The following is a 26,801-nucleotide window of genomic DNA, read 5'->3' on the forward strand; positions in this document are numbered from 1 at the left end:
GGCGAAAGCATTCAACCAAAGTCTCCAGTGCCGGGGTATTGGGAGAACGGCGTAGTTAGCCCAAAGCCTGTGAGGTCTTGCTTCCTGATTAGTATAAAAAGCCCATGGCTCTCTACCAATTCAACACCAACAGGACTCAGAGCATCAAGCCAATTCCGGGATTATCACAACCATATCTATTCGTCATGAAGATCACCAACTACGCCGCGATCGCGGCACTTTTTGCCATCAACGCAGTCGCAGCACCTGTCGCACTTCCCACAGACGGCAAGACGATACTTGTGCGCTACCCGCCAGCTATGAGCGAGGAGGGAAACATCGTGGATTTGACTTCGACCCGCAGCGCCTGGAAACGCTATCCACCAGCCATGAGCGAGGAAGGAAACATCGTGGATTTGACTTCGACTCGCAGCGCATGGAAGCGCTCTCCGCTAGCCACCGGGGATGACAAAGCCATCGCCGACAGCACCTAGGCACCTCTACAGGGGAGTTGGGAGAGGACGTTGTGGACGCTTTTCAATGGGTTTGATACGCGGCACCTTGAATGGAAAGACTGAAGATGGTACCCTCCGTGGAGTATCACGCCTAGGCCATCGGACAAGGTCGGAGTTTTGCGATTCAAAGGAGATGCTGCTACCGGGGGTTAGGAAGATGGTCATTCATTTTGCCGAGATACTCATACATTCCTTTGCAATAGTTGTGTTCAATTCAGGAATCGCTGAGCTGTGCTGCATTAGCCGTCGACTTAGGTGCATGTGAATCTGATACTAGTGATGCGAGCTGGTGACGACTACTTATGTAGTTAGTTCGTAGCTCACCGTTATTGCCGCACAGCATTTGATTGCTTTCCATACCAAATCCAACCATCTCTCGTCCAACAGTGCCTTCAGCATACAAACCGATCACCAATGCTCCACTTCAAAGAAGAGCTCCAGCCCCATCAACCAACAGCATGCCTCCCCTCCCGTCATACAACACATTTCCAGGTGCACGTACAGTTCCACAACACTGAGTAGCTACCTCACTGCCGGCGGCCATTTCTCAGCAATCTCATGCCATTCTCTTTGTATCCTGCCGATGGTGTTGGGGCAGGAGAGCGGAGCGTCGCTTTCCCATTGTGAGAAAGAGGATGGGCCAGCGTTTCTGTTCTACCGCGTCAACAACTTGGTTACACTCTTGATGAGCTCGTGGTGTGAGTTGTGATGGGTGATGAGTAACAACTCCTTCGCTGACCACTCACGACAAATACCCCTCTGCGCCTTCTGCTCGGCGGAGGAACTCCCACATTGCTCGCACGACCGCGAGACCGCTGCCTTGTGTCTCGATGGTGCGACCGCGTCCTCGGTCATTGAGATCGCTTGGGCTTCTCTTTGTCTTTTCGTCTTCGTTTCCGTCATTCTCGTTCAAGACGTACCGCTTGGAGGGTTTGTCGAAGTTGCCTTCCATATATACGCCCTCACTAGAATCTGAGTAGACATTTCGGTAGTCTATCGCGTTCTCTGGAAGGATTGGATGGTGATGAGCCGCTGATTTCCTGTTGTCATGGAAGGAGCCGGAAGGAGACGAGGGCTTTGGTGCGCCCCACCATGCGCCGAATCGGCCATCTTGGTCGCGCGTTCGGAGCGCGGCTTGGGCGTTGTGGATGACCCATGCGGTGTATTCTCTGCAACTGTTTGCGTGTAACATAATCAACTCTTTGGGTGCTGCATGGGTTTTGCCTGGTCTGGCTGGTCGAGATGGAAGAGGTTCGCAGAAGGACGTTAGGTGGTGGAAGAATATGCCTTTGAACGTTTGGCCGTCTTGACTGCAGCGCCCAGAGGGGTCGCAGAACTCTGTTAGGATACCATTGGAACCTAGGCCGGCCCAGTCAGCGGGTAGTGCTTCGTTTTCGTCTTCTGGACCATTGCTTCGATGAGGTTGAGACTTCTTCTTCCAGCCTGTAGCACGTATGACGTTCCTGATGAGTTCATGGCCATCTTCCAAATATGAGGTCTTGCCGGTAGCTTCCCACAGCCCGCGAAGTCCAGACAGGAGGACACCTTGATTGTAGGTATACACCATTTCGTTCCGCTCGTCGCATGTCGTCTTGCTATGATTCGTGCGGTAACCTCCGATGTGGAAGCCGTCAACGTAAAGCCCCTGGTCGTTCGTCATACCAACGTTCTTCAGCCACTCGTACGCGTTCACTGCGTTCGCGAGGTAAACAGGATCGTAGCGTGCCCGATGCCCCTCGTCGCAGTCATCAAATAGCTGATCTTGCTGTAGGCCAATCTTGTCGTGCTGCGACAAAAACGGTGAACAATTATCGTCACCCGGAAAGTGCAAGTACATGCTGACACTCGCCGAGATGAAGAGCTGGTTCGTAATAGCGTTTTTGTACGGCAACAGACGCGGGTTCCAAGTCATGCCGCCCCCGCAGAGCCTCCAATCCCATCCCTTCTCCGCCAATTCGTAGAAGACACGGGCTCGGTGTGCGAAAGCAGGGACGAATTGCCTTGCATGCCATTCCTTCGCTCCAGCCTTGTCAGACGTGTAGTGTTCAGCAGAATGGCTCTCAACGAAACCGCTTGCTTCCAGCCAGCCCAAGACTACCCACAGCATGTCATCGAACGCCTGCATCCTTATTGCGAAATGATCCTCGCCGAAGTAGTAAGCGGTTGTTTGCGCAAAGTACTTGTTGATCTCATTTTCCACCAATTGTGCCTCGACGTCCATCTTCCGACTCTTGTCAAATGTGCCTGGCATCGTGTATGCAAGCGAGTGGGAGAGCGAGGAGAGGGTAGCTGAAACGTAGGTCGACATGACGGCTGCTGTCCAGTCTATCGCTGTTGTGTATTTGCCGAGCCATACTGAGAAGTACTGGTCCTGCATTGTAGATAGAGCGGAGTGGATATCGTGAAGGACGTTGGTCTCGTCGAGCGAGTAGCTGGCTGTGCTGGTTGGGAGGTCGTTCGATGATGTCTGGGACGAATCGGGGAAGGATGTAGACGAGGCTGGCGACGAAAGCAGGCGGACGACATTTTGATTCTCGGGCTCGTAGACCGGTTGATCTGCTTCTGCGACATGTCAGTGAGAGGTCTTTGAGGGGAAAGTATCTCTCAGTCATACCTTGTGCAGTTGGCGATCTCGCATTGCTAGCGATTGAGCTGGTCGCGAAAGCGAATTGAAGCAGTAAAAGCGATAAACATAGTCGCAAAAGCGACGCGACACGCTGCGATCCCATTGCGAAGCCTAGGAAGCCCTGATGCTCAGCTGGGTGTTGCGCTGAATGACCTCGGGAGGACTTGGTGCTATGCGACGCGTAAGCAGTTCATGGAGCAGCTCTGCGCGCGAGCTACTGTTAGAAATAATGCGGTATGCATATAGGATCGATAAGTAAGACCATTCAAGGCTTCTTATCGGCTGCTGTGACGGTCATACTAGAGGAGGCATGTGCCGCAAGTGCATGAGGCGCATACGATCCTGGCCAAGTCCACCTTCCCGTACCGGCTTGGGTAGCTGCTCTTGCCTGAGAGATCCGTCCCATGGCCTGTAGCAGCGGATGGCAGACAAATTGGCGCGAGGCGTAGTTGCGACATGACCACAATGGTTAAGAAGACGAAGACACGACTACATTGGTGCTTCCCCAGGCGCAACGCGTGATAGAGAGATGAGATGACGCCAAGCCTGAACCCTGGGATCATGAAATCGCGTGTCTGCCCCACTCCCGCTCTCGCGTGGTTTGCACGCACGGACCACATCTAGCCCACCAGAGTAGCAAAATGGTACAGCATCGCCCAGCCGCTGTTACATGTGCAAAAAAGGTGTTGAGCGCAGCAGTTCGACTGAACCACACATGCAAAAAGAATGTTGAACAGAGTGGGATTCGAACCCACGCAGATTTCTCTACTAGCACCTGAAGCTAGCGCCTTAACCGCTCGGCCATCTGTCCTTTGATGAAGCTTTTGAGCCGTGAAACTATTATATACTGAGTATGGTGCGGTGTGGTAGGCCGAGCGAGAAGTTCAAAGAATTTTGGTGGGTGTGGACGGCCATAGCAGGGCAGCCGAACTAGATAACTAGCTCTTACGTTTTGTTGTAAACAGCGAAAAGAAGTATCTTAAGTCTAAAAAAATTAAGTCTTAAATAGGTAACTACTCTCTACTAGGTGTTTTATAAAAGCGTAAACTAAAGTTTAATATATACTTTATATTTAAGGTGTGCATAAGAGCGCGCTAAGCTTTCTTAGCTTAGTAGCTAATACTCTAGTAAGTAGCTTATTTTAAAAAAAATTACTATATAAGTAATATAATTACTCTATTATTTCTTTTAAAATTTAAATAAAATAGTAATATAACTATAGCTTATTAGTTAGAGAACTATTAGAATAAGTTATAAAGTAAATATACTATATATTCTTGCGTATAAGTTAGTATATATTCTCTTACTACTACTATTCTTCTTATACTTATATAATATTAGAACTTTTTATAAATATCTACCTCTTAAAAGCCTCTATAAGATAGCTAGCTAAAAAACTTATAAAGGTAGAAGCTAGTTCTAGTATAAGCCTAAAGACTCTAACTTTATACTATAAAGACCTTAGGCGCTACCTTTATTAAAACCTACTCTTTTTAACTTTGCCTTAGGTATCTATATTAGTCTTATAGCTTAGATCTTTAACGCCTTTACTTTTGCCTTATCTCTACTAGATTAAGTTTCTAAGTACTTTATAAATTTTAGTAATGTCTAGATCTATAACTACTTTACTAATATACGCTTTTAAGATATTAGAGATATTAGTTACTACAAAGATAAAGATAATAGGGTAGAAGTAATCGCTACTGTAGTTAACGCCCTTACACTAAATGCGATTATCCTAGAGGTATACCGAAGCGATAGGACTGGCTCTTATAAGTGGGGCAAGCGAACTAATTGGACAAAGACAAGCACCAACCCGCGAAGGAAGAGAATGTCTGGTACTAGGTTAGATGTACGCATTTTGGGGACACCATTGACTTCAAACATCTTCCTTGTATGCACTATTTGCCATTCAACAGAGCATCGTTACATATGTATGGCACAGCAGCAGGGGACTCAAGCAGCGTAAATCAACTAGGTATTCACGTTCGGGCTTCATCTCATGCCCATTTAACAAGTCCATCAATGTGTACCTCCAATGCGATGCTATCTTCGCACAACCCTGCCCTGATACCAACGTTGATAGCCAGCCCGCTATCACGCACCAAAAACATATCATTTCGCGCGCCATTCCCTAGCCATGGGTCATACACTTCATCTGGTATCCTCCTTTTTACCGCTTGCGGCCAGGTACCACTGGCCTGGCCATCTTGCGAAGGGTCAAAGTCCGAAATGGCTTTACACCAGTAATGACACGTTGATCGGTTGAAACCGAACGCGACAGGGAAGCTTAGAGAATGCGCATACGCTGCTGATTGGACCCGGAGTAGAACAGCCCCCCAGAACTCCGTCACATTGTCTGGTATCCGCAGCTCGTGAGTGGTTTCGTCCCAGGAATGACGAGGCGTGACACTTATTATGCGAACTGTTGGCGTTGTATGGCTAGAAACTCGACGTCGGATATGAAAGCTTTTGAACTCGGTAGTCGTGAAATCAGGTGGTATGGACAGCTTCTGTCGTACGTAGATGGTATGAAGTTTCCCGATGGGCCAATCGTCGATGAAAGCCAGAGAGCCAGCATCAACGCGCGCATATTGCATTCCACCATCCAGGCACTTCAACGTGATGGCCAAGCGCTGGTTGAGCTGATTGCTCGACCGTATCATGGCTAAGACCCGTCTTTTGTCTTTGGGATCAGGTAAGAACTCGAGCTGCACACGTAGACCGATAGGGGTAAGGCCTATGGGGAAAGTGGAAACGACATTCTCGCGCTCGATAGAACCGCAGTGTTGAAACTCTTCAGGATGGCGCGCAAGCAAACCCCGATACGTTGATCGCTCCGATGAAGTTGCGCACCAGGAGAATAGGGAGTAGTCGTCAGTAGTCCTTAGGATCTCCTCTTGTAAGCGAATAAAAGCCTTCGCACCCTCTCCATAGAGTAAGGGCATGTGAATGTCGAAGAGGCCGAGCAAGCAGTAGGCCACATCTTCGACACGAGTACTTTGCCGATGTGCTGCCCAAGACATCCTCTCCGCAACGGAGAACTCACTAATAGTACCTCTGTCGTCGAGTACACGAACTGGTATACCCGTGGCATCGGATAGCTCCTCCAGAAACTCCACCTTCTCGCCCATTAAGGTCCAGTCCTGGAAGTAGAAGCGACATAGGACCGGTGCAATCAGTTCTTGTAGGGTCCAACCGCGACGTGTCCACCGAGAAGACTTCAACGACTCTCTCGCAATTTCGGAAGCGGTTGTGTAGCCGTTTGGACGTGGTTTGGGAATGTCGCCTAGATAGACGATGCAGACCTCCGCATCCCGGTACCAACGATACATAGAATTGATGGCTTCTTGTAGCTCCGCACTTGATGTTTTGTCAATACAGCACGTGTCAACCCAAAGAAAGTGACAGCCTTGGCCTTGTGCCTGCTCAGCTGCGTTCACAATTTTGCTGTAGCCAACGCGCGTCATGAGGTCTTTCTCCGATAGACCTCCCAAAGGCATCTCGGAACTACCTCGAATCATCATCTCCAACGCCAACATCAGGGTAGTCTGCGCATCCTGACTGCCTGTTGGTGCCGACGCTAAGTTGGTAGAAGCGGACAATGCTCGAGCTCTGTTAATCCAGACGTATTCCTGGTAGTTGACTTCATCTCCGCCCCAGGTATGAGAAAGGATGGCGTATTTTGGGATAGAGTCGTCGTTGAACCATCTGAGCTCGAGTGTTCTGACATCGATGAGTCGCATAACAGACGCTGAGCGACGTGTCGGCGTGGGTGATCATTGGCGTAGAGAGACCAAGCGGGGTGCCTGCCCCCGATGAGCCGAATCGTTTTAGGCTTTGCGCTAGACCCAATGGGCTGCCCCATACGAAGCTGCTCGTAACCTTAGACTCCTAGAGCATTTCCTTGCGATGAAAGCCGGTACCATCATAGATTTGAACATGTATGACGCTCGGAGAACAATGCTTCCATAGCCGGGAATTGTAGCTAGGAATGTGTATCCTTATCGCGAGACTACGGTACGGCATCGGGGTTAACAGCGATTGGTGCATGTTAAAGTACGGAGTCCGACGATAGTCCTTGTCACTGCAGCCCTTGACATGGCGTCACGTATATTGAATAGCTGTCGTGACACCTTGCCGATGCTTGCACCAAATTACCATGACACCCTAACCCCAGCGCGAACACGAAGTAAGTCATCATAACGATGAATGCGAGCGGAAGGTCTTCAGCGAGTGTATTATTTGCTAAGAGAAGATGCTAGAGAAAGTAAAAGATGGCTAAGGATACAGATAAGGTAACACGCGGCAGCCGTACATAGGAGATCCACCAACTGCAACCGATATTATCTCCTATCATGTCCCCGGTGTCACAAATGTTGGGTCGCGCATAGTCCCCAGGTACGTTGCCGATTTCACGGGCACCACACGCGACGCAAGCTGCGCCGATTCCGTATACTCGTGCCGCTCCATAATAACCCCCCATACACACTCAGTATTCTCCATCAAGCATGATCTCCGAGGCGCTGCAAAGGAGTCGATACATGCCAGATGTGCAGCTGCGCGCTATCAGACTCGGTCCGCGGCGTCTTCGTGCGAGAACCCGAATTTGCGGTCTACCCGGATGCAGTTGTCCTCGACGCTCGTGCGGTGGTCACGGTATGTGGGAGCAGTGGCAGAGCTCATATGATCTTTGTTCATGGTATCCGACCACGAGCTCATCTGAGAACTATTTCCACAGGCGGTGGAACTGTCCGTCAAAGTAGACGTTGCGGGCTTGCCATGGAGCTTGTTCTTGGATGATCGTAGGCCTCTGGGAGCAGCGTTTTGATCGTGGGCAACACCCGCCCACATAGCCGAGAGGGGAAGGAAGATGCAGACGATTGTGAGAACGTGGGAGACAATCTCAGGGGGGATGCTCTCAACAAATTGGAGAGATGTGAAAATAGCTACACGTACGTTAGTAAATGTCAGTGTTCAGCGTGGCAAAGAGAGACGAACCTGGTATTGACATTGTCTGACAGCCCATGATGAAGACGATCTGCATCGGTCCAAATCTAGGCATGTTGAGACGGCGCCTCTGAAGGATAGCATGCCCCAATTTCCAGGTGAACACGCAACTGAATAACCAGATGGATATAGTTTGCATGATGTAGGTCATCCCGTTCAGTGCGTCCAGAGAATCGGGATCCACGTTGTCCAATGCGTATTTGGTATTCAGGTAGACGAAAGCGAACTTGACTCCAAAAGCAGCGCAGGCCACTGTGGTGGTTGCACCCATGATGATGGTGCGATGTAGAGGGGGTGTAGTGACGCATACGATCCAGACTTGGAGACTGAGTGAAGCGTAGACTAGGATGGCGACGATAAGACTGAAAACGTTGATTAAGACGTAGATAGCCCAATCCGCATTAGTCAGAGGTGGTGAATATGGGGTAACATCGCTGTAAGGGTCGTTCCAGGTGCTGCTAAGATACATGGCGAGAAGCAGGCAGCGGATGGTGTTGGTGAAGAGGGAAGCGGTGTTGAGGTAGAAGATGAAGGACTTCCGCTTCTCAGCCTTGGTCAAGAGGACGAGAACAACCAGAAGCATGATCGATACACCAAGACCTACCCCATTACTGGTAGCAAGGCGGGCGGTGTTCACGCTCCAATAGTTGACATCCGCCATGTTGACTGTGGTGACTGCCCATTTGGATTCGCCGCCCATCACAGCCGGCACGATGAGGGTGAAGTTTTGGGTCCATGGCTCGAAGCCGGGCGGAACCTGGAAGTTGGACGGAAGGTCAACAGCGTGGAAGTCGTCAGCCATAACGGCTCCTACTGCTAGCAGTCTTTGGAGGTTATAGAGGTAGTGCTGTTTGGCCGTAGGTCCAGGGGAGGAACAGAGTCTGACGGAGTTGGGTCTGGAGGTGACAATTTGGAAGAAAGATAGAAAGTACTAGAGGTTGAAGAAGGAATGAAGGAGTCCTGCAGCGACGAGAGTCGAAGCTGTATCGTTTATATCAGAGTTATATAATGGCTAGATGGCAAGATTGGTTCTGCGCTGCAGATTGGTGGCATGCAGGGTCATCGAGAAAGTGACGGGGAGTGATGGCTTTCGGATCCCGAGCGGATAATAGCAGCGGCAGCATGCGATTGTCTCGATATCCCCACTCACAACTATAGCTAGCCAAAGCGAAGGCGAAGATGAGGTCTTAGAGTTACTTGAAGCCCTTACTATTGTTCCGTGGTTCCTTCACCTGCATGCGTCCGGATACTCGCCTCGGTCTGTAAACGCTTGACCAATGCTCGCCGCTGGTGCTCTTCTCCTGTCTTACAGTGAGTCGCAGAGTCGCTCACAGTGAGTTGGATAATTGCTAGATGCGCTGTTTGCAGTGTGCGATGGTTGTGATGAGATAGCGCGAATTCCTTACTATTGTTCTCCATCGTCGACTGTCTGAGCTTTGAGACTGTTGGGCGGCGGTGTTCGTGAGAACTGGGACCAACGGCAGTTGAGATGCACAGCAACCAAATTAAGTACACGAGTTACCGTTGTGCAGGTATCGTCCTTCGAATTCATATCCTTGCAGTAACTAGAGGAGGTAGCGGCGTACGGCTGGCAGGCACAAAGGGAAGGTCAGCGTGAGCGTGAGTGGCGAATCAGCAGATGGCCCCACTTATTATGCGCGTCACCGCTAGCCCAGCTGCACCTTCCGCAAACGTGACCACGCGTTAAATCCAACATTCGCGATCAAGCAACCGCCACGACGCGTCAACCGGCCCAGGATGTGGACATTGATCTCGTCACATACCACGGGAGCGCCGGGCTCCTCGGAGTATGCCCTGCCAGAAACAGGCACAGTACACATCGTCAACAAAGTCCATCCTGGCGTGGTTCGCATTATAGCAGTGCCCGCAGTTGTACCTGAGCTCGGTCGCATCGGTAGGTCCACCGAAGAGGCTTGAGACATCCACTGACTATGGCAGATTCTGGGCCATGTGGGGTCAAACTGGAAGCCATCACAGCCTCATTAAGCATATTGCCTGGCCAAGCACACGCCAACAGTCTATCATCGGCTGCTAGATACGAGTTGCAACCACAGAGTGAGGGACGCTCAGAAACAATATTCCTGCGTCATGGCGATCAGATCCATGTTCCAAACGCTCAATCTTACCTGACTTGTCAGTGGACAGACTCAGAGGTCCAGGTCAACTCATCGGCTGCTGACGCTATGAGAATCGCGGTGACACCTGAAGAAGCCCAGAGCGAGGGCGATGGTACGAAAGATCCCGCCGTCAATGTAGCAAAGTCACAACCTCGCGCAACCCCTCAGCTTTCGAATCAACGATCAACTACTGTGATCCAGGAGACCCCAACCGCTGCGCGTACAGGGAATGTTACAGATATTTACGAAGCAGACGTTCAGGAAACAGAGGCTTTCTCGACCGCCCGTACTGGCGAGTCACAGGATCAGATGCAACCACAGCTGCCTCTGAATGCTAGAACATCTTCACCGCGAGTACACATACCATCGAGGTCAGCTAGGAAACGAACACGGTCCCTAGCCGATGAGGCGGACGCAGATGCATCCAAGTCTGACAACGGGACATTTGCTGGGCCTAGCAAGCGCGCCAAAACAAGCGATAGCGACACAGAAGACAGTCGCCTGAGTAACGTCGACGTTGCTCAGCCCGAACAGTCCGCCCCACCACGATCGCAGAGGGGTTCGCAACGATCCATATCTAATACTACAGTTAGAGAGGACTACGATGGCCCGGTTTCCCGTGTAGCCTGCAGCAACTCCACCATTACGAAAGCAAGTGCGGCTGTCAAGTTCCTGAAGAAACAAGGTGGAGCGTTTGTAGAGAATCTGGCTGATGAGTTCAATGTACTATGGTAAGTACTGCACTGTCTTTGCTGCTGTGTCACCATGTTAATCCATCAAAGCGTACGAGATGGTGATCTCCAAAAGACAACAAAAGTACTTTACGCAATCGCGCGCGGCATTCCTATCGTCACAGATCAATGGCTATTAGAATCTGCATCAGCTAAGCGCCTGCTTGCCGTTTCCGCTTTCAAGCCGTCCATACCTAAGCAAGAAGAGGAGTGGAAGATCAAGCTTGACGACATCCTCGAAAAGCCGCAAGCTCCGTTCGCCGACTTCGCTGTCCACTTTACGAAAAGCCTCAAGACGAGATACGCATCTTCATTCTCTGACATTGAGGCAGTCTGCAAAGCCGCGGGTGCGACGAGCGTGACGGCTGGTACGACGAAGTTCAAGAAGACAGGTAATACCATTGTTCTCGCTGCAGACGAAGATGATGTGGAGGTACAAAAACTGATAAAGGACGGGGTAACGTGCTACACGAAGGACTTCTTTACGTACAGTATCCTGCGGGGTGTTGTCGACCTCGAAAGCGACGAATTCAAGATCGAAGGAGCCGCAGCGGGCGAGACACCTTCAAAAGAGCAAAAGAAGAAGCGAGGCCGGAAGAGTAACTAGGCACGTACCGAGTAGGCAGTGGCCAAGGACGGGCCTGGAATCATGATTTTCCTAAACTACATGTTTTACTGCATAGCGCGCGGAGCAGGTGTCTCCTTGGACTCATACCAGGGCAGGGTACGGCGATTCGTTCATATCACATTATACCCACTTCCATGATCGTAACAGAGCAACTCAGTAGCAATGCTATCAACGAAATTACAATACAACGCTTATCACATCATCACTGCCGTCGTATGCTCCGGTAAGCGAGCAAGACCCACATCATCCCCCACTATAACATACATATCCCCGATGCTGCCGATGTTTGCTCGCTCCAAGTCTTTCTGGCATGCGAAAAGTGAAGTTTGCCAGGCAATTAGTACGATGCAATTTTCAAAACCGTCCATCAAGAAGTGCAACAGCGCATTTCGATAATCCTCTGTGGCGCAATTGGCTAGCGCGTCTGACTGTTACTACACCAGTAGCTAGTTATCAGGAGGTTGGAAGTTCGAGCCTTCCCGGAGGAGGATTACTTTTTGCTGGGCGTTGGTGCTCAGACGTGTGAGAGTGCTCGAGGGGAGGATGGGGTTTGGAGCTTTTTTTTTCTGGCTGAGGATGTGCGTGGCTGCGATGCTAGCGTGTAGCGGGAAAACACGAAGTATAGAGAACATCGTCACAATAACGCGACGCGCAATTGTTTTTACTCGATAGATATTCGTTACACTGTCTATCTAGAGATGCACAAACACAGGGAGTCACAGTTTTATCAATGCAGGCGCAGTAAGATCTATCAGTTTGCGACTAGTTGTGTTGCTCAAGTTCATCGATTGCCACACACTATGCGCATCTCCGATGTAATCCCAACTAGATCTTGACCAGGCTTAACTATGCCCTTCCTACCTTGAAGCTCAATATCTGCTTCTCGTTAGCGACTCGTCTACTTTCACAGTCATATCATACTCACATCGTTCTTTCCCACAGCAACAACATCATCCTCCGCCACTCTCCTTCCACCCTCCGTCTCAACATACGCCATCGGCGCGTCACCCATGACCTTCCTATACACATCGCCGACCGTGCTACCCTTCTTGACAAGCACGCAATCTCTAAAGACAGCGGTCGAGCTCGCACTACCACTTGTATACGCGTGGATGTTGCGCACCGGAAAAACTGGTACCAGACCGAGGAGTTCTGCCGCTCGCGAAAGGACTTGTACAACGCCCGTACTGCCGAATCGGTAGAGAACCATGTCTTTAAGATTTTCGATTCTTGTTGTGAGCTTCTCGTCCAACTCCTTCAGTCCGCCTCCATCGGGGTCGCCCTGCTCAATCAGGTCTTCTCTTGTATCGACGAACTCGCTGCCCTCTGTGTATTTGATGAAGCCCTGTTTCGCTAGTTTCCGCAGAAAGACTTCGGATATCGCGCTGCAAAGCACTATGCTCTTGGCATCTACCTGTTTCGCAATCTTCGCAATGTTCTTGTCCGCGTCGGGATGGTCGATCTTGTTGAGGGCGATAACGGTAGGGAATTTCTCGTCGGTGAAGGCGTTTACGACTCGTTCGATGGTCTCGTTTGACCAGTCTTGTAGTGGTTCCTTTAGCGCAAGGCGATCGAGACAGCGCGCAACGACGCTGGACGTAGATCCGTAACCTGAGAACTGGTTCTGTAGTGTCTCGACTGCCGTAGCTTTGATAGCGACATGCCTCCTCTTGATACTGCCCCATTTCTCCATCAGGTTGCCTTGTATCCATCGCACAATCTCGCTCCTCAGCCAGACTATGTCTTGACTTGGGTCGTAGCCTCTTGTCGCCTTGCCCTCGGCGTCGGTCGTCCCACTCACGTCCACCACGTGTACAAGCGCATCTGCATGTCGCAAGTCGTCTAAGAACCTGTTTCCGAGGCCTTTACCCATGTGTGCGCCTGGTACGAGCCCGGCGACATCGAGCAGTTCTATAGGGACCGACCGCCGTCCTTCGACACAGCCGCCGTAGTTGGGTTTGCAGCGATCAGCGAGACCGAGGCGCGCGCATGGGCATTCGATCTGGAGGTAACCGATGGCGCGCTGGGGGTCGATGGTGGTGAATCTGGTTGCAGCATTAGGAGCTGACGATGCGAACAATCGAGCGCGGTGTGCGCTGCGCAGTCGCATTCCATGGATCGGAGAGGGATGACTTACGGGAAGTTACCTACTCATAATCAGCCTACATAGCTCCCAGCGTATTCAAACATGTACGGACCGACTTTGGAGGTAGCATCTGTCAAGCTGCCATGAAATCCATCTTAGAAAGATCCGCGAAAGAGGGGTGGAGGGGCATTGCGCACCTGTTCAGGGTAGTCGACTTGCCCGACGATGGCTTGCCGACGAGGCCGATTAGCGGATCGCGAGGCATTTCTAAGGAATGTAAATAAGGAAGAACGGGGGTATCAAAGAAGGGTAGTCGAGTGCTGATGGTTGCGGTGCGAAAGCCAACATTGTCAAATTCGCGACCGCCCTTATCGATAACGCACTGACATCACATAAGGCCGCAGCTTGCCATCACTCATGCGTTCATTCAGGCAGATGGGCAATGCTTATACTCGACTCCATACGACCCAGCACCCCTCACATTACGATATCTAGAGGATGTCTATCTTGCTACAACGCCCTAGAATGCTGTTCATATCAAGATTCAATATCCCCCCTCCTATCCAATAAACCAATCAATACACCTTGTTGAAAATATGCTCCAAAGAGAGACTTTTTCGGGGGTATAACGTCGCTGAATGGGAAAACATAAACATTCGCAACCACATCTGCACAAAAGTCCGGATCAGCCCCAACCCCGAAGCCGCCAGCGGGGTAGACCCCATATTAGATAGTAGAAACCTCATGAGATGCCCAGTAATCGTTAATCTATATTGAGAATATCTCTCGGTTTCGTAAGGTTATGTGTGCGTTTTCTGAAGCCTTGTTAGCGTCTCATCGATATCAAGCTGGCTGGGATGCTCTGAACTTACGAGACTGGCAATAGCTGCCGCCGAAGCGAGGTCTGGTTTGCCTGACACACTGCGCTGTGCTGCGCGCGGCAGTCCACTTCCACCTGCGCCATTGAGTGGCGCTCCGTTTGCTGCACGCTTAGTACCTGCTGTTCCAGGTGCAAGTCCTTGCACGGTGGAGTGGCGTCTGGCGGGAGCAGAAGTTTTCACAGGTGAGTTGCTGTTCGACACCTGACGTTGTCCGCTGGCTGCGGTCCCGTTTCTGAAGCTAGACACGGGAGGTTCGGGAAGAGGTCGGACGCGTGGCTGTGCCGACTGTGGGGGCGGCATTCGCTTCGCAGGTGAAGACGTGCCGGACGGGGCGTTGAATGGTCGTCGTTGTTGATTGGTTTTGCGTACGCCAGTGATGAACTCATGCTGCATCGCTTCATCGGGCTTCATTCGACGTTCGGGGTCCCAACGCAGACAGCGCGTGATAAAGTCAAGGAAGGCCTCATCGTCACACTTCAGGGCTTGTTGCAGTGTCTTCGAGCTGGGTCGTCGCCTGCGGCCCTTTGAGGAAACAGTGACTCTGGGCTTGCCAAGGGAGTCAAAGAATAACTTCTTCCTGCTGCTCTTCTCGATGAGGTGCTTCTCTGGAGGTCCGAATATCTCCATGATGCAAGCAAGCTGCTCCTGTTCGTTCTCTCCAGGGAATATGGGGTAACCGGTGAGCAGCTCCGCAAGGATGCAACCCAAACTCCACATGTCTATTGGCAGACCGTAGCTCATGCCGAGAATGACCTCCGGCGATCGGTAGAATCGCGACTGAATGTAAGTATAGACCTTCTCGGTTTCGAAGCAACTGGATCCGAAATCGATGACCTTGATTTCCGAGTGAAGCGGATGCGCAAGCAGGATATTCTCCGGCTTCAAGTCACAATGGATGACTTTCTGGGTCTTCAAGAGGGTCAACGAAGCCAGCATCTGTTTGCAGAATCGGCGAATTAGGCGTAGGGAGAAGCCCTTGAACTCGTGTGCCTTGATGAACTCGTACAGATTCATGCCAAGAAGCTCGGTCGAGATGCAAAGATGGCCACGGAAGTAGAAGCTCTGGGTGAAGTTGATCATGCTGTGCTTGTTATCGGGGTCCTGGATATCGTTAGCAAGTTTACTCTGTGTACTGAATGCATCTTTCTTACCCATTCGCGTAGCTTCTGAAGAATGTTGACTTCGACCAGAGCTTGCTGATGGAACCGTTTCTTGTTACGAATGATCTTGATCGCTTCGAGCCCTCCCGTCTTGTGGTCTACGCAACGCACGACCTGTCCGAAGCTGCCCTTGCCAAGAACATCAACAACTTCGTATCTGTATGCGAGATGATCCCCCAAGACGATGTTGTAATCGCCACGTTCGTCGTCATAGCCAAAGTTTGCGGTCTGCGCATTCAGATCACCAACGTGCTTCTTGGCGTTCTTTGTTCCACAGAAGTAGACCTCCTTGTAATCGATGATCTCGCCTCTTTCGAATATGTTCAAATTGGCCATGCGCACAGCATCACTTGGACTGACACGCTCCTTGGCTGTGGCGCGCTTACGGAGCTCGTCGACGTCGCGCGCCGCATGCTCGAAGTCTTTCCGCTTCGAGGCAAGCTTCTTCATTTCTTCGTCGGCCAACATGTCATCTCTATCGAGGTTTGAATCGAGATTACGAGCTTTGAGCATGTTCGATGAGCTCTTCGTACCCAGCATTCGCTGCATCGGTGTCAAGATCGACGTTGACTTCTGTGTCGCCTGGCTATTAGCCTGGTCTGTGTGGCCCGATACCGCACGTGTTCCAGCATTCCCTACGGGCTTACGAGCACTTAATTTCTCAACCTCTGTATCGCTTGCAACTGCTGTTGCAGAGGGTTTGCGGCGCCCGAAATCAAGGGATGGTCGACTCCCACTCTTGGCGGGACTTGGGCTTGTGCCAATAGCACCGCTCCAAGTAGCAGACGCAGGTAGCCGCGGTGGAGGCATTTCGCTGTGCTTGGGAGGCTGGGGTTGCTGTCTTGGTTCACCACCCTGAGGGCCCGGTTTTCGGACCTGCAGATTTTGCGATTGATGTGTTGCAGCTTTAGATGAAGCTCTTCTCCAGCCACTGAGGCTGAGCTTTCGCCGCAAAGATGAGCCAGAAGAAGGCGTTTCAGGTTCGGTTGACGTGGACGTCTGTATTGAATCTGACGTGTTCTTCTTCTGTAATGGCCGCGGGCCAGCAACCATACTCTGCATCTCCACATCCCTGGCAGAGGATTTGTATTCGCCGCTAGGTCGTGGCTGCAAGCGGGCGAACTCCCCGCTACCCTTTGGCAACGAATTCGATGAGAAAGGCGTGGTGGCTTGACGTGTTGGGTTCAAGGTCGGAACGGGAATCGAACCAATGTTCGGGTGGGTATCAAGCGACGAGTCTGCAGCACGCAGGTTGAAGGCAGAGCTACTGCTACGCAAGTGTTTGTGGTATTCGTCGTGGTGGTTGTTCCTTGCGAAGAAGTTCGCCTTGGAGGCTGTCATGGGCGTACTAGGCGTTTTGTTGGCAGCACGTTTAGGTGGTGGCGTTACATTACGCTCGTCCACTTCACCAGAGGGTGCAGGGAAAGACGATATCCGATTGTTGAATGGTGTGCCGAGCGGCAGCAGATTCAGCGGCGGCAGTCTGATTGGCTGTAGGTTCTTCTTGCTGGACTGCTGTACCGTGGGCGTTCTCTCACCTTCGGTACCAGCTCCAACAGTTAGTCCCCGTCGATGTCTGATGGACCCTGTGCTCCTGTTCATAAGACCGCCTTCCAGGGTCTCGTTCTGCCGAGGCTCGGCTCGTTGCGTGTCGGGTGTTGACACTGGTTCTTGAGGTGCTTGAGGAGGCGCGCTCATCTTTGAATTTGGTGTTGTGAATGCAAAGCTGCTGCGCTCGGGGTCCTTGGGAGATTCAAACGCTTTTGGTATGGCAGGTACAGGGGGCACCTCTTCTTGCTCCCCACCAGCTGAGCTTTGCACATTTCGTGGCTTTGGCGCAGGCAGACGAGAGCTTGTCGGAGCGGTATTGGTGCGCAAGGGTATTGATGAAGGACCAACCTTCAACGAGTTCAAGCTCGAGTTCGACGAGAGCGATATACCAGAAGCATAGGACTTGCGCTTCTGCTCGGGCGTCGCGCGCGCCGAAGATGGTGTCATGCTGCCTCCAACAGCCAAGGCTGGGGACTGGCTGAAGGCTCGCTCGTCGAATGTCTGATCGCCCTGGGGAGTGGGAGGACCCACTGGGCCGCCTGGCGGATGATTTGGGTTCATGGACAGTCTTCTGAGCCGCCGAGCGTCTGTGGGGCTGATGGTTCGCGCGCCAAGCCCAGAGATGTGAGGAGCCGTCGACTGCCGTTTGCTCGAGGAGGACGAAGGTGTGTACGATCTTTGCGCAGCGGGAGACCTGCCAGGAGAGGGCATTGAACTTGGATCGGGGGTCATGGATGAGACAGTCAGGTGGCCCGGTTGCTGTCTCGAAGGCGGTTGTAAGGACTTTGCTTTGGCGTTGCGTGCGGCAGTTGGGAGCCTGGGTACTCCAGTGGTAGGAGCTGTGTTGATGTTTGCAGACAGTGTCTCTCGCCTGTTTCCCTTGTTCAGTGACGGCGCACGGCCGAGCTGGGGCATTGTGTTGTCGTTGGCCAGTCTGTCCATTTCCTGGCGCTCAAAGCTACTTGAAGGCAGCATTCCAGGGCCAACGCTCTTCCGCGGTGCTCGGGCAGCTGGATTTGGGGGTGCCTGGGCGGGGAATTGACTTTGACGACGTGAACGAATGGCCATGTTGCTCTGGGGCGCTGGCATGTTCGTGTCAGAGCCCGATGCGGTAGAGGCGCCACTTGGCTTCCTCGCGGTGGACTGGCTGAAGCGGCGAACGAAGTCGCTGCTGCGTGTGGGGGGCTTGTCGGTGGGCGTTCCCGTGAATGACGGCATGTTGTTGTTACTGGGCGTGTTCGTGTTGGCAGGCACGTTGGCCTTGAACGTGCCAGGCGCAGGGAAGTCGCTCAGAGCGGGCTCATACGCGAGGCTGTTGGCGAAGTCGTCGAAGTTGACGGCGGGCAGAAAGTCGTACGAGCCGGTGCTCTCAGCCGGCTCCTCCTTTGCAGGCCCGGGCTGCGGCTGCTTGGTGAAGCTGAAGCGTGGGTTCGAGGGGACGGTACGCGTGGCCGCCGTCTCATTCGCGGGCGTGGGCAGGAAGGAGCGCGTCTCGAGGGAAGCGACGCTGGCGCCGCTTGCCATTCTGCTGCATCACGCGTCAGTGTTGTCGTCGCCATAGCTGCGGCGTCGTACCTCTGCTTGGTGAAGTCCTGGGGCCGCTCGCGGGGGCCCAACGGCACCTTGGCCCTGCCCCGTCCTGCGGCGTTGTTGTTGATGGAAGGCAGCGGGCGGGCTGCGCTTATGGCATTGGATGCACTCGTCTTGCGCAGGCGGCTGCCCTGGTCGCCCGTCTTCTGGAACTTGCGTACGCGGTCTTCTGCAGCGCGGGTTAGCTATGACACCTCGTCGCGTAATGCGACAGCCACCCTAATGCTTTTTCGTACCTGAGGAGCCGCTAGAGTCCTCCGACATGTTGGACCCTGACCGTTCGGGCACGTTGGTCGTCTCCATGGTCCGAGTTGCAGTTCGCGGCTGCGTCGCCATGGCCAGCTCCACAGCTCGTGATTACGACGCCGGCAATGGACGCTCTGCTGTCACGGGATGCTTCAAAAAGTCTCCCTCTTTCAAAAAGCCGGGATGGTCTCCAAGCGTCGAGCTTGGGCACCGAGGGAGACTATGCCGACATGTCGAATGGGCCCGGCTACAGCGGTGAAAGCGATCGGCGGTCGGTAATGAGTCGAGCGAACGGCTATCGGAAGGATTCAGGCTCAGGCAATAGGCTGCGCAAAAAGCACGGCGCTGGGTTGCGGCAAAGGGGAGGTGCACGATAGTCGACGTTCGTCAAAGTCACAATGAGGGTCGCCCGCAAAAGCCACCAAGGCACTAGGGTTGTCTAGTTGACAAGGACCCACGGCCCCTGTCCATATCTGCCTCTTGCGGCGAATAGGGTATTATCAAAACAACTCTCCTCTCCCAGGAAACGGACGCATCGCCCAACGGCCCTACTGTCTCGCTGTCATCTCAGCGCTGCTGCCACGCTCCTGTCCAGAGTAGCTGTGCACCAGGCAGTACGACCATCACCTGCCAACCATGATTGCACCACCCAAGCTACCCTAGCCCGCCTGCACATGGCACGGCTTTCAGCATGTGCATGCTGAACCCTCAATCGTGCATGCTCTGGAAGCTATCTATGTAGGGGAGGTTACGGCCCCGAAACATGACAGCGGGAACTCCGCAGCTCTCCGCAGTCTTGATTCTTCATCCCACCACTAAATGGTAACGGAGACTTCACAATGTAACAGCGATCTCCAAGAGCTTCTTGGGCTTCCAAGTCCCAAAGGTTGTTTGTCCCTGACCATCCTAATCGCGCGCACGTGCACGGCCACATGTGGGGAAACGCCGGAAGCAACAACGTACCACGGCGCAAGCTCGACGCCACGAGTTCACATGCGCGTGCGTCATCCGTTTGCTGCACCAACGCCTGCTTTCGGACCCTCCACGCCAAACTGTGAGGATGCGCTTTTGAAACAACGGAACCGAAAGAGCAGGGACAGGTTACCATCTGGATGTTGTCTAGGCAGTCGCTCGACGTCTACACGGATTAGGAACTCGCGACTCAGCCACATGTGACACGGCTACCTCCAAAACCACGCAACACAAGTGTGACTTCCCTAAACACATTCTGAGACCAACACGCCACTTCGGCCTCGATTCACTTTAAACTGGTTGCCTGCCTGACGAGGACAAGACAATCACACTGCAGGTCCCATCATGGGCTCAGACAATTCGGACTCGCTTGTGAACCGCGGCACACCCATTCCGGTAGTCCAAGTACAACATGCATCGAATGATGGCACGCCCACCACGGAGAGGCCTCACTCCCGCCGTCTGTCGGCTAGCAGGCTTAAAGACAAACTGGAGTCGCTGGGTGATAACATAAGCCGCGAGTCGAGTAGTAGGGTGGGAGACAAGATGATGAACATGTAAGTTATCCGAACCCAGATGTTGCTGTACAAGCTGAACATCACGAGCGACCCTCGACTATAAGAGCAGTGTGCAATATAAGATGTATTGAGCTGATTTATATAGGCTACTGGCACAAGTTCTGCCCTCGGAAGACCTCTCTGACGGCTCGCCTCCGGATTCAGCCTCGACACCAAGCGGGAACACACCGCAAGTCAAGGACCGGCGCTCTCGAAGCTATGTTGCTCGACCCAACTTCAGCATCCCCACCATGTCGTCCAACTTCCGTCGCTTCAACTCGCGCATCGGCGTTGCTTTCGTTGCTCAAAATCGCCTCATTCGGCTGTTCACCTGGGCTCAGCCTACGCAAACCCTCTCATTTCTCTTCGTCTGGACCTTCGTATGCGTCAATCCGTATCTTGCACCTGTACTCCCGTTGGCATGTGGCATGTTCTTCGTCATGGTTCCTGCATTTCTGACCCGTCATCCGGAGCCCATGACGAATACGGTAGATATCGACGGCGATCTGTGGAGAGGAAGCTTGGGAGGACCACCGTTGGCCGATGCGAAGACAATCAAGCCTGCGCCTGAGTTCAGCAAGGACTTTTTCCGCAACATGCGCGATCTGCAAAACTGCATGGAGGACTTTAGCCGTGGCCACGATGCTGTCCTGAGCTTCATTACGCCGCTTACCAACTTCCAGAACGAGAACCTCTCATCAATGCTCTACCTCATCTTGCTCGTTGTGTCGGTGTTGCTCTTCATATCGGCGCACCTACTACCGTGGCGCGCAATATTCCTCGTCCTTGGATACACCTTAACAGCGTTAGGGCATCCCAACGTTCAAGACCTCCTTACAATGCCCGAGACCGAAAAGTTCATTTCGGACGCAGAACATGAAAGTCGATCCTTCCTCCTGACCATCTCACGCGCAGACATCGAACTGGAGACGTCGCAGGAGACGCGTGAGGTAGAAATATTCGAATTACAACATCGCGCCCTACATGACGAGCATGGCGAGTATGAGGGCTTCATGTTCTCACCATCGCCCTACTCCCCCTTGTCGCCTTCTAGAATCAGCGGCGACAGACCTCGTGGCACACCCTTTTTCGAAGACGTACTTCCACCCCGCGGCTGGCGCTGGAGCGACAAGAAGTGGACGCTCGATCTGCTGTCTCGTGAATGGGTTGAGGATCGCTGTGTCACAGGCGTAGAGGTTGAGGTCGAGGGTGAGCGATGGGTGACGGATCTGCACTACGAAGTCCTTGAGAGCGAAGGAGAGAAGGCCAGTGCCGCAAAGGCGAAACTCAAGAAACGGAACGGGTCAAAGGGAAACAGCAGGGATATTGCAGACGAAGAAAAGGAGGTCTTGCGCCGGGCGTGGGAGAGCCATGCACCGAGTCGCAAGGGCGAATGGAGGAGACGGAGGTGGGTGAGGGGTGTTGAAAGGATGCCTTGGAGAGAGGGCCAGTAGTCGTAGGATATCGGAAAGACACGGGCGCAGATGTGGTGTTCATCATCCACCCCGCTGCTTTTCCTTTCAGCTTTCCTCATCGATGTTGCAGCGTTGGTGTTTTCACATCTAAACTATCACCACCGTCGCATTCCACAACAATAAACTTGCCTACACAGCAACACTAATCGTCGCAATCCGGACAACTTCATTGTATGTATGTACAAGCAACTCCACAGCCAACATGCGGTTCCTGATCTGCACTCTTAGCTTGATGCCACTGCAGTAGCGTCGGCGTACAGGAACGGGAATTTTGCGGGGTTGGCGACGGTGCGTGAGGCTGGATTGGCTGTTTGATTCCGTCCTCGAAGATTCGGTTGTCGCGTCGTGATCTCATCACAAGAGGCAAAAACCATCATTCAGCATTCACATTCTATGGCACCGGCCTCTATTTGCGGATTTAACCCGTGTTGCTCCCCAACGGCCGATTGCCCGACTTCGGCAGCCAGCCGTTTCATGCAGGGCAGCTACGCTAGTGTGGAGGCACTTAGTAGCCCGTCGGCCAGCCGCGCTACCTCCGCTATAGTAGAATCATGGAATCCATGAGTGAATTGATTGCTAATGTGACCCAAGTGACGCCCACGAAACCGATTGCGCGGAGCACTCGGCTCGCAGATTTCTCTTAGGCAATTACTGAGCACTACGCGTTTCGGCCTGCTTCTTTGACATTATCCACCAAGGTTCGCAGCCGCGGCCGGAAGGCAGTTATAATGCTCATTGTTCTCTCACGCCACTTCCCTGACCATTTTACTACTGTTCGTGTTGCAGTTGCTTAATCGAGTCAGCTCTTCACCATTCGTCTTTAGCCAACCGTCCGCGTCTCCGCAAAGACCCCTCTAGCACTGGGCTCCCTAAACTCGGAACCAACTCGTTTGGTGCCTGGGTTCCACCTCCGAGACGACTTACCAGACACGCCTAGATTCCGTTCGCCCACACACAAGTACCGCGGATTTAGTTCATCTCTACCCCACCCTCCGCTCGTCGTTCCTTAAAAGATTTGGGAATCCCTTGATCAATCACCCCAGGGGTAATTGTTGGTGGCGACTACCTCCACGGCCGTTAGTCGAGTTGTACTCCTTCCCCGACTCCGATTCCATCACGCGACACCTACTCAGACTGCTTCTCACGACCACCGAACACAACAGAACACCTCCATACCTCTGAAACTCAAATACGCCCAAACTCTACTTCCGCCTACCATCACAATGCTTCCGACTCTGCCTCAGTTGGCCGATTACGGTATCTCGCCTCAGAACGGCTTCTTGCCCGATGAGATACCCCTCGATGTTCTGCCGGATCGCTACTACCAACCGTGGGAGACCATCGTGCGCAACTTCCAAAGCTTGATCCTTGCCAAGCGGCTACGTGGGATAGTCGACACATTACCAGTACTAGAAACCCAATTTCTCCTCACAGAAGCTGAATGGCGGAGAGCCTACTCCATCTTGGGGTTCATCGCCCATGCATACATTTGGGGCGGTGACAGACCATCTGATGTAAGCTTTGAGAATCCAAACATTTCAAAGCGATGCATAGCTAACGACCCCGTTCAGATTGTGCCACCATCCATCTCGATACCGTTCATGGAGACATGTAGACACTTGGAGCTCCCACCAGTCGCAACCTTTGCAGCCGTCTGCCTGTGGAACTGGCGACCACTATTCGACTGGGAACCTGCAGACACCCTGGACAACCTCGCGACGCAAATGACCTTCACTGGCTCGATGGACGAATCTTGGTTCTACCTAGTGTCTGTAGCGATCGAAGCCAGAGCCGGACCAGTCATTCCGATGATGATTCGTGCTATTGAAGCTGCTAGGGACAACGATAGCAAGACAGTCGTGGACTGCCTTCAGAAATTTGCCGGGAGACTCGATGAGCTAGGCGCCCTGTTGGAGCGCATGTACGAGAGCTGCGATCCACATGTCTTCTACCATCGCATTCGACCCTTCCTAGCTGGGAGCAAGAACATGGCCGACGCTGGTCTTCCGAATGGTGTCATGTTTGATGATGGTACCGGCCAGCAACCATATGTGCAGTTCAGCGGCGGCAGCAACGCGCAGAGCTCCACTATCCAGTTCTTCGACATTGTCCTAGGAGTAGAACACAGACCCACCGGCGAGAAGAGGGATGGAACTGGAAAGCCTGCGCCATCTGGACCCTCGCATGGCTTCATCCAGGATATGCGCAACTACATGCCCGGACCCCATCGCAGGTTCTTAGAGCATATGGAAAGCGTCGCAAACATTCGAGAGTACGTCACGTCGAATCGCAGAGATCGGGCTTTGACGACATCCTACGATGCATGCCTAGCCATGCTGCGGAGTCTGCGCGATAAGCATATCCAGCTTGTATCGCGGTATATTATCATCAAATCGCGCGAGACACAGTCAACTGCCCGATCACTGTCACCCAAGCCAGCAAACACACAACGTGTCAACTTGGCCAACACTATGGCTCGCACGGGAAGCAAGAAACTTCGTGGCACAGGAGGCACAGCTTTGATTCCTTTCCTGAAACAAGCACGCGACGAGACTGGCGAGCCTGCAATCGATGCCTGGGCAAAGCGATTGCTCAACAACGGGCCTGCAGAAATTGGAGCGTCCTTTGGCGTCGATGATGGCGTTGCCCGGCTAGGCAAGATATCGGAAGCCTTCAACGGGCAGGTTGAGATTGTCGGTCTTGCGGGAACCTGGAGCGTCGATGATAGCGAGGGAGGTATCTGTCATTGGTGATGGATGAGACCACGATGACCTCAAAAGCATTTTCTCTGGCGTTTGGATTTGAAACGAACATACCCTTCTCGACACGGCAGTGCGAGCGAATAGATATCCATGTTAGCAACTATACTCTCGACTCAAGTTTTTGCAATCTCAGTCGCCATGGATGACTGAGATGATCGGTGTCTGCTCGGTCAAATGTCTGCATTGCATCATAATACATGTAAAAACGATCAGTTGATCCCCAAAGCGATGTCATCAAGACCCACGAGATTGTGAACCAGACCACGAGCGTCGCACGTCTCGCGTTCTCGATGCGCCACCTTCGTCAGATCTCCCGTGCAGAGACAAGTTGCGCGCGTCGCGAGTGCCCAACGTGGGGCGTGACGTCATGCTTCACATGCTCCACTCGAACTTCCAGACAAACATAGTGATATATAACACGCTGCCATCGCGACCTTTGGCTACAACTACAGCTAAAGCTCTACTGCACTGAATTACACTACTTCAACCCTACCACAAAACCAACAACACAACCATGTCTTCAAACAAGGACGCGACTTCCACCCCTCAGTCCTACATGGACAAAGCGACCGGCGCAGTCCAGAGCGCCATCGGTTCTCTCACAGGCAACACCGCCGATAAGGTCAGTCTCCTTGCTTCCCCTTCCCAATGACCTCAACTAACCCACCCCAGGCCCAAGGCGAAAACCGCAAAGATGCCGCCGCCGCCGAACACGACCTCTCCCACTCCGCCGCCAAAGCCGGTCCCTTCTCCGTAACCCCCTCGGGCGGCGTCGCAAAAGATAACTCGGACCGCACCCAAGGCTCCTGGAACCAAAACATGGGTGCCGCGAAGGAAGCGCTCGGTGGCCTCACCGGCGCCGAGGGCCTTAAGCAGCAGGGCATCCAGCAGAACAAGGAGGGCAAGGAGCAAGAAGCTGCGGGCCAAGTCAACGATCTCGGAAAGGGGATTGGCGATAGGCTTGGTGGTGCGGTGGGTGGTGCTGTTGCGGGGCTGACGGGGAATGCGGCACAGAAGGAGGAGGCGCAGAGGCAGCATGATGAGGGGAAGGCGAGGCAGAGGGGTGTGGAGGCGGATCTGCAGAAGCAGGTTGAGGCTGAGAAGGGGGCTTGAGTGTTGGACTGTTGTGATATGAAGGAGGATGTCTTGGGGCACATATAACGGATTTTGAGATGATACCCGATGAATGATATTATGTTATCCTAAGAGTGGTCTGTCTTGTCGCATTTTTTGCCTGCACGTATCGTGTGCTCGTTGTCAAGATGGTATTTTGAACGCGGCTCATTGGGTTTTCGCGCGATAACAGAACCTGTGATGATTATATGATTCATAAGGAAAACACTGTCGGGATAGATATAGCAGGATAATACAGCAGATCGCATCACTCCATTTGAGGGAAGAAGTAGACGTGTGTCTCCTACAAAGTCCGACGAGAAGACAAACAAAGCTAAGAAGGCTACATGACCTTGGGGTTTTTGCAAACTTTTGTTCTTACACGAACGTAGACTTCAGCGTCCCCGTTCGATTTTCTCCTTGTATGAGATGGTATTGCGATCATTGTACCGGGGAAGCTTGGTTGTCGGTTCGAACGAGAGTCATTGTCCATTTGCGATGATCAAATAATCGCAGGTCTTCCATGTTCTGTGCTTGTTCTCATTTTACCGATGTGCAAACCAATTCCGATCGATTCCGGCCATACACCGGCATCTTCCACGACGCATGTCCACGCAGGCACATGCCAAGCTGCCCGGCGATCTATCCGTGCAGGACTTTGGGCTACGCATTGCTAGAGACTTCGACGATGAAAATTGCGGGCGCGTCGCTTGACGCCAATCCACCGAGGGTTCAATAGGCGCAGCCAAGGTGGAACGAAAGCTCCAGTGGTTTGACCTAA

General features: G+C 52.6%; 9 protein-coding genes and 2 non-coding genes across 11 annotated transcripts; 5 read left to right on the top strand and 6 right to left on the bottom strand.

Moving 5' to 3' along the window:
- Positions 1-1,236: 1,236 nt before the first annotated feature.
- J4E92_008176 (uncharacterized protein) lies at positions 1,237-3,526 on the bottom strand (the record flags this gene model as incomplete). Its single annotated transcript, XM_051499531.1, has 2 exons — positions 1,237-3,056; positions 3,487-3,526. 2 exons carry the CDS (start codon positions 3,524-3,526, stop codon positions 1,237-1,239), a joined length of 1,860 nt encoding a protein of 619 aa, XP_051350314.1.
- Positions 3,527-3,850: 324 nt separating this feature from the next.
- J4E92_008177 lies at positions 3,851-3,931 on the bottom strand. The gene has a single exon. It is a non-coding gene; the product is annotated as a tRNA-Leu (tRNA).
- Positions 3,932-5,120: 1,189 nt separating this feature from the next.
- Positions 5,121-6,866, bottom strand: J4E92_008178 (uncharacterized protein; the record flags this gene model as incomplete). The annotated part of the gene is made up of 1 exon (XM_051499532.1): positions 5,121-6,866. The coding sequence occupies one exon, from the start codon at positions 6,864-6,866 to the stop codon at positions 5,121-5,123; it is 1,746 nt and encodes a 581-aa protein (XP_051350315.1).
- Positions 6,867-7,689: 823 nt separating this feature from the next.
- J4E92_008179 (uncharacterized protein) lies at positions 7,690-8,932 on the bottom strand (the record flags this gene model as incomplete). Its single annotated transcript, XM_051499533.1, has 2 exons — positions 7,690-8,069; positions 8,122-8,932. 2 exons carry the CDS (start codon positions 8,930-8,932, stop codon positions 7,690-7,692), a joined length of 1,191 nt encoding a protein of 396 aa, XP_051350316.1.
- Positions 8,933-10,082: 1,150 nt separating this feature from the next.
- J4E92_008180 (uncharacterized protein) lies at positions 10,083-11,606 on the top strand (the record flags this gene model as incomplete). The annotated part of the gene is made up of 2 exons (XM_051499534.1): positions 10,083-10,999; positions 11,051-11,606. The coding sequence occupies 2 exons, from the start codon at positions 10,083-10,085 to the stop codon at positions 11,604-11,606; spliced, it is 1,473 nt and encodes a 490-aa protein (XP_051350317.1).
- A 417-nt stretch (positions 11,607-12,023) lies between these two features.
- On the top strand, positions 12,024-12,115 carry J4E92_008181. Its single transcript has one exon. It is a non-coding gene; the product is annotated as a tRNA-Asn (tRNA).
- Positions 12,116-12,473: 358 nt separating this feature from the next.
- J4E92_008182 (uncharacterized protein) lies at positions 12,474-13,978 on the bottom strand (the record flags this gene model as incomplete). The annotated part of the gene is made up of 4 exons (XM_051499535.1): positions 12,474-12,503; positions 12,553-13,672; positions 13,822-13,851; positions 13,911-13,978. The coding sequence occupies 4 exons, from the start codon at positions 13,976-13,978 to the stop codon at positions 12,474-12,476; spliced, it is 1,248 nt and encodes a 415-aa protein (XP_051350318.1).
- A 535-nt stretch (positions 13,979-14,513) lies between these two features.
- J4E92_008183 (uncharacterized protein) lies at positions 14,514-19,231 on the bottom strand (the record flags this gene model as incomplete). The annotated part of the gene is made up of 5 exons (XM_051499536.1): positions 14,514-14,528; positions 14,586-15,695; positions 15,746-18,830; positions 18,881-19,064; positions 19,132-19,231. The coding sequence occupies 5 exons, from the start codon at positions 19,229-19,231 to the stop codon at positions 14,514-14,516; spliced, it is 4,494 nt and encodes a 1,497-aa protein (XP_051350319.1).
- A 1,227-nt stretch (positions 19,232-20,458) lies between these two features.
- J4E92_008184 (uncharacterized protein) lies at positions 20,459-22,124 on the top strand (the record flags this gene model as incomplete). The annotated part of the gene is made up of 2 exons (XM_051499537.1): positions 20,459-20,670; positions 20,777-22,124. 2 exons carry the CDS (start codon positions 20,459-20,461, stop codon positions 22,122-22,124), a joined length of 1,560 nt encoding a protein of 519 aa, XP_051350320.1.
- Positions 22,125-23,368: 1,244 nt separating this feature from the next.
- On the top strand, positions 23,369-24,898 carry J4E92_008185 (uncharacterized protein; the record flags this gene model as incomplete). The annotated part of the gene is made up of 2 exons (XM_051499538.1): positions 23,369-23,659; positions 23,717-24,898. 2 exons carry the CDS (start codon positions 23,369-23,371, stop codon positions 24,896-24,898), a joined length of 1,473 nt encoding a protein of 490 aa, XP_051350321.1.
- A 523-nt stretch (positions 24,899-25,421) lies between these two features.
- Positions 25,422-26,020, top strand: J4E92_008186 (uncharacterized protein; the record flags this gene model as incomplete). The annotated part of the gene is made up of 2 exons (XM_051499539.1): positions 25,422-25,529; positions 25,580-26,020. The coding sequence occupies 2 exons, from the start codon at positions 25,422-25,424 to the stop codon at positions 26,018-26,020; spliced, it is 549 nt and encodes a 182-aa protein (XP_051350322.1).
- Between the last annotated feature and the right edge of the window lie 781 nt (positions 26,021-26,801).

Source organism: Alternaria infectoria, assembly GCF_024043175.1.
Source record: "Alternaria infectoria strain BMP 0036 chromosome Unknown scaffold_15, whole genome shotgun sequence".
Lineage (NCBI taxonomy): Eukaryota > Fungi > Ascomycota > Dothideomycetes > Pleosporales > Pleosporaceae > Alternaria > Alternaria infectoria.